Below are 6,000 nucleotides of genomic sequence, written 5' to 3'. Positions count from 1 at the left end.
GCTTCATCTTGGAACTGGAGAGGTAAATGCTGGGAGGAGGAGGCTGGAACTCAGGATCCCCAGATTCTCAAGGAGGGCCAGACCCTCAGGGGCAGTGCAGTTGGACAGCAGCTAGCATGCACATCACGGATGGCCCAGGGCCCAGGCCACCAGATTCAGAAGGGCTGGGGTGGGTGTGAGGGCCAGGGTGGGGGCAGGGGCCAGCCAGCTCACAGCACTCTCTCTTCACTCGTCAGCGTGGCAATTCTCCGCAGGTTTTCCCTGACCTTAATAAATTCAGGGGCGTGGTCCTCTTCCTTTTCTGGTGGCTTTTCCAGCTGAAGGAGATATAAGCAGAGGGGTGAAGTGTGCGTGATTAGAGAATTCCTATTCTCAAAAGTCACTGGATTTGGACCAAGAGTCCTCTCTGAGGAAGCAGAACTAGGGATCAGTTTGGCCACCTGGTAGCTGGGCGGGGGCACAGAGCATGAGACCAAGTTCTCCCTGTGAAGCCCAGTTCCTATCGCTTACCTCATCTGGGCCTCTGATTCCTCATTTGTAAAGTGGCCATGCCACCTGGCTCGCAGGGCAGTTGTGAATGCAATGGGAATCGGCATGTAATAAATTGTATTGATGAAGAAACAGGTTCAGAGAGGGGAAGCCACTGGCCCAAAGTCACACAGCCAAATGAGTGGTAGAGTGGAGACTCAGGCCAATGGTAGACTCCTGGCCCCATCTTCATTCCCCTCAGCCTCCTCCCTCCTGCCAGCTGTGGCCACATGCAGAGCTCTTCCCTGCGCCCAGCTGGAGACAGCCTGGGAGGAGATGAGGGCAGGGCTGTGTGCTCCCCACCCACCTGGTTCAGCCTCTGCTGCCGTCTCAGCAGCTCCTGCTCAAAGGGGCACTGCAGTCGCTTGGCCTCCAGCTCCTCCTTCTTTTTCTTGATGAGTTGGTTCCGCCTGCGGTGCTCCAGGACACGCTGCAGCTCTGGTTTGCTGTCCACACCGAGGCCCCTAGGGTGGGGGGAGCTGTCAGGAGACTCCCTCTGCCGTCCACCCCAGTCTCAGGGTGGTGACCTGTGGTAACATCAACCTACCCCGTTATGTGGTGCAATTCTGGCAGCCCAGGGCCACGGAACCATTATTGTCCCATTTCACAGAGGAAGAAACAAGCTCCAGCAGGTCTTAGACATCAGTCCAAGTCATAGCTGCAAAGGGGCTGAGCAAGGATGTGGACCCAGGCCAGCCTGACTGCAGATACTAGGTTTTACATTATTTCTGGGTATTTTCTCAGGATAAGTTTCTGGAGATGGGATTACTGAGTTAGACTTTAAAAAAATTTTGGATACATATTTCCATATAGCCCTTAGAAAAGTTATCTAGTTTGCACTCTGTCAACAATGTGTAAGAGCATCTATATCTCCTCACCATCACCAGCTGATATTTTTATATTGCTTTTCATTTTTTTTTTGTTTGTTTCTATGATTACTATCCACATGGAACAGATTTTGAGATGTTTACAAGCCATTTGCATTTCTTTCGTGAGCTAACTATACATAACTTTTGTTCATTTTTCTTCATAGATTTATATATTTATTTCCATGATTTATATTACAAATATTTCCCCTCATTTATCTTTTAGGCTTTTGTTTTTTTATTGTGATTTTTGATGTTAAAAGGGATGAATCTAAAAGGCATTCAGATGTTTGCGATGTAGTAAGTGGAAGTTCCCTTGCACACAGCTGAAAACAAGGACGAGTCTCAGCCCTGCCAATACCAGAACGAGCCAGCAGAGGGAGCCGTGAAGGCATATGGCCATCATCCTGGTCCTGGTGAGCGGGGAGGTATTTCCCAGGCCTGGGAAGGTAGGGAGGCTCAGCTTCCCTCTTGCTTATTACTCTGCATCACGCAGTTCCTGCATCCCAGCCCTGCCATCTTACATCTGTCTCTCTCATGGCATCTCAGGCCTCCCTGCCCCACTCACGCCCTTTCCAGGATTGTAATATCCTCACATGAGACCCTTTCCTGGTCCACAAGTCTCCTCTGCCCTACCTCACAACATGCTTCAGCCACCCTGAGCTACTGAGTTTCAACTTCATCGCATATGCCCCTCCCTCTGCTGTGAACATTTTTCCTTTTACTAGTGAGTGCCCACCTCTTCACCTGGCTCACTCCTGTCCATCTTTCAGATCTGAGATGAAGCATCACTTCCTATGTAAGGGCATCTTGAATTCCTCCCAAGGGCTTCCTCTGGGGTATCAGGCCCATTTATGCTCAGAGCACCCATCATACCACCTGGCTATGCACCTATTTCCCCTGTGAGGGTAGCTGCCCCTATGTCTGGGCACAGTGACTAGTACATAGCAGGTGTTCATTAAATGCATGTGGAAGGCAGGTGTAATGTGTGTATCTGGGGGTTAGGGGCCCACTGGCAACTGCTGGTGACCGCAAAAAGAACCTTCAGCCCTCCTCAGCCATCGGGGCTCCCACAGAGAACACTACCCCAGCTCCCAGCAGGTCGAGGAGGCGCTTGCCAGACCATGTCCGTGAACTCCATTCCCACCTTCTGTGGTTCATGAGCAGCTCTCGGTGCAGCTCCTGGTGGCTCCGGGATGCCTTCACAGGATTCAGCAGTTTCTTGGGCTTAATGAGCTCCGGGTTCCACTCTCTGTACTCTGGCCGGGCCATCAGACCCCCGATGTCTGCCCGCTCCCTCTGGATCTCCGAGTACATGGAGGCTGTACAGATGGGCAGTGCATGAGCTGATGAGAGCAGGGTCCATGGTCTTACCCACCCTCCAACCCTGTGGGCTACCATTTAAGGGCAAAGGCGCGGGGTTAGATGGCCCTCCGCCTCCTACTGTTGTGCAGCCCTGAGCAAACTGCCTGACTTTCTGAGCCTTGCTTTCTTCACTGTGATACGAAATGACTGAGCCTGTGTGCAGTATGGTTGTGACGACTGGGGAAGATGCTTGTGAGGCAAGCAAAGAGGTAAGTGCTGCTGGGTCACAAAATCTGACAATGACATTGTCATTGGCCTGACTGTGAGGAGACAGTCTACCCCTCTAAAAAATGAATTATGTTTGAGTTTGTTTTTCAATGAATTTGTATCAGAAAAAGAAAAGATTTAAAAAGAGTCATGGGTACTTGTTAAAGATGACTTGGATAAAAGGAAAATAGCAGCCCTTATGGTCCAGATTCCCTATCCACACTTCCAGGTTCCTCCTGAGGAGGCCAGCTTTTCACTTTTTCCAGATAAAAGAAGAGAAGATGAAATCTGGGGCTGTTATGTTTCTTATTACAAAAGGATGGTTGTCATCTTCAGTGCAGATATCCTTAGCACTTCCGGATGACCACAGCAGCTGAAATTTGTCAGTTTACTGGAAATTCAGGGAGGATTCTCTCCTCTGTGAGCTGGCCCCCTACGTCTTGAAATGCCCAAAAGTGCAGGTATGTGGTGGGGGTAGGGGAGGGTTTGGCAGAGAGAGAGATTGAGAGGGGGAGAGGGAGAGACTTAAGAAAAAAAATCTCAAGTGAGGGTGGACACTGACCATTAGCAGCTTACATATTAGAGTGAAAATTTAGACATTGCTTCTGCCCACTTTGTAAGTGCTGTTTTTCTGAGGCTGAACCTTTATATATCAGGTCCTGGCAGACTCTGGTCTGATAGGCAGTAGGTGCTCAGTAAATATTTGCTGGTAGAAACATTTGTTGTAGAAATGAGGAAGCTGAGACTCAGGTTGGTCCCATGCCTTAAGGCAATTGGTTTCCATGTGGCAACTGAGGGGCTTGTCTGCACCTCGCCCACCCTTGCTTCTGCCCACTGAGAAGAGGATGAATAGGGCTTAATGGATGAGTCAGAGTTCTCTTGGTAAACTGGACAGGGGTGGTGGTCTGTGCAAAAGTCTGGAAGTGGGTAACAACATACTGGTGTTGGAAAATACAGGGGGAGAGGGCTTCATGGATTATAAATTGCAAGGGCCTGCAGGCATCAAAGGAAAGACTAGACTTTGCATATGATGTCATGCCAGACACATGTTCGACATTTCTGTTAGTGCCTACCGCAGGGCGCTGCTAAGAGGTTTAAGTGAGACCACATTTGTAAAAGTGCTGTGTAAACCAGAAAAAGTGTTAATTATTACAGGCTATTTTGGATGTAGTCAGACTGTGTCAGAGCATAGAGATCTATGCTAACCTGCTTCATCTTTTTTCTTGAATTCACATTCTAAGAACTGTTTAAAACAAGAATTCTAATTAATTTCCTTTCTCCTCAGCTTTTAAAAATAAAACTGTTTTCCGGTTATTGCCTTCCTAACTATCTTGCCCTAAATAAATGATGGTGATAGTATTTGGTGTTATTTAAAAACGGGCACTTGACGAAATAAAAGTGGTTCTATCAACTACCTCTCCTTACAAAACTCTGGATTTTAGCTTGTGGGATCAAGTTGTCTGAGAGTCAGTGCATTACATGACCCCCATTCAGATTAGAGTTTTTGGAATTTCTCCCCTTCTGCTATCTATTGCCAGATCTTTATCTGAGTAATTATCGATATTTCCTATTTCCCCAGCCCCCATCCACTCCAGGCTATTATCACACCATGCTTTAGTCCGTTCTTTAGTAATTGCAGCTTTGTCATTCTTTATCTTGCCCTTAGTTTCCTTGTACCACAAACCTTCCAGAGCTTCATAACTTTCTTTAGCCATAAAGTCTTTAAAAGAACTAACCATGTTGCCAAAGTGATGTCAGGAATAGAAATAAATTGTATAACTTTAGGAAGAAGACATGGTGAAGTAATAGATGCATAAGGTGCTGTTACATAGTCAGAATTTCCAAATGAATGAACAGAAAAGCATTTGGAAATAATGAGATAATTCAATAATGTGGCCAGATACAAAGTAACTACACAAAACCAAGAATTCCTGGGCAACATGGATGACCATTGGCAAAATACATGATGATAAAATCATGTTACACAGTATGTTCCTGAATTTCCAAGAACTATGACTAGATGCTGGTCACATAAAAGTGAAGTAAGAAAGCAAGCAGGGGTTCAGCTCTGACGTGCTGACATTCTATTAGGGAGGCAGACAATAAACAGGTACAGAAAACAATAAAAATTAAAAAATTGAAGTGCACTGAGGAACCAGATGGACTGTGATAGAGATTAACAGGAGGATCCCCCGTAGGCTGGTTACAGGGAAGGCCTCTGGGAGGAGGCAACATTTAAGATCTGATGGTTGAGCAGAGGGAACAGCATATGTGACTCATGTACCTTGAACAAGCTTGATCTGTTCAGGGAACAAAAAGGCATAGTCTGCTGGTGTGGCGTGAGCGAGTGATGGGGTGTTATGAGTGAGAGTGGAGGGTGGAAGGCTCAAGTTGGGCAAGATTGCGTCTGATCTCATTTTTAAAAGGTCATTCTCACTGCTATGTGGGCAAAAAAATCTGTCAGCAGATTTTGGAAATTTTTTATTTCACTTTGGTTTCTTCCACTTCCGGTGGACAGTGTCTGACTCTGTATCCCATTAAACTCCAGAGGAAAAACATCTGATCGGCCAGCTGAGAACCTTCACCCCATAGGTCACCAGCCAGCCAATGGCTGCTTTGACTGTGGATCCAGTCCCACAGCTCTGTGTTTAGAAGAGGGGCCTTGCAATTTTGGGAGCCAGTTCTGCCCTCCAGGTCAATCGGTGATCAGCACCGGCTCAAGTATCTGCTCCAGACCTTTTTCTTAGCTTTTAAAAAAATTTAAGTCTACAGTGAGCTGAGGAAGGAGGGCAGTGGTGTGGTGGTTCAGGGAGGAGAACTGGTTCTTCAGTGCAGACCTGCAGGCTGGGAAAACTGTTGCCTTTGCCAGTCAGTGTGCTGAACTCCAGCAGACAGCACATGTGAGGGCAGTAGGCGCATATTTTGGGGAGCCCCAGGGCTTAGAGAACTGCTGAGCCAGATTTCCAGCCTTTTAGTTTAATTGAAAGGATTCCGAGTAGAAGAGACTCACACAGCTGCTGGAACATAAGAGACA

The 6,000-nt window shown here is 47.2% G+C and overlaps 1 protein-coding gene across 2 annotated transcripts in view; it reads right to left on the bottom strand.

Annotated features, from left to right (window-relative positions):
• Window positions 1–209: 209 nt before the first annotated feature.
• The window catches only part of FAM107A (family with sequence similarity 107 member A), a gene marked incomplete at both ends in the record, with an annotated part of 51,153 nt that continues 45,362 nt past the window's right edge, over window positions 210–6,000 (bottom strand). For both annotated transcript variants that reach the window (XM_084247577.1, XM_084247578.1), the window contains 3 exons: window positions 210–317; window positions 836–992; window positions 2,542–2,716. In XM_084247577.1, coding sequence (XP_084103703.1) covers window positions 210–317; window positions 836–992; window positions 2,542–2,716 — 440 coding nt within the window. The remainder of the gene's footprint in view (window positions 318–835; window positions 993–2,541; window positions 2,717–6,000) is intronic.

Source organism: Talpa europaea (genome assembly GCF_964194135.1).
Source record: "Talpa europaea genome assembly, chromosome: 11".
NCBI lineage: Eukaryota > Metazoa > Chordata > Mammalia > Eulipotyphla > Talpidae > Talpa > Talpa europaea.
The sequence above is the reverse complement of the archived record's forward strand: the minus strand, read 5'-3'. Positions and strand labels throughout refer to the sequence as shown.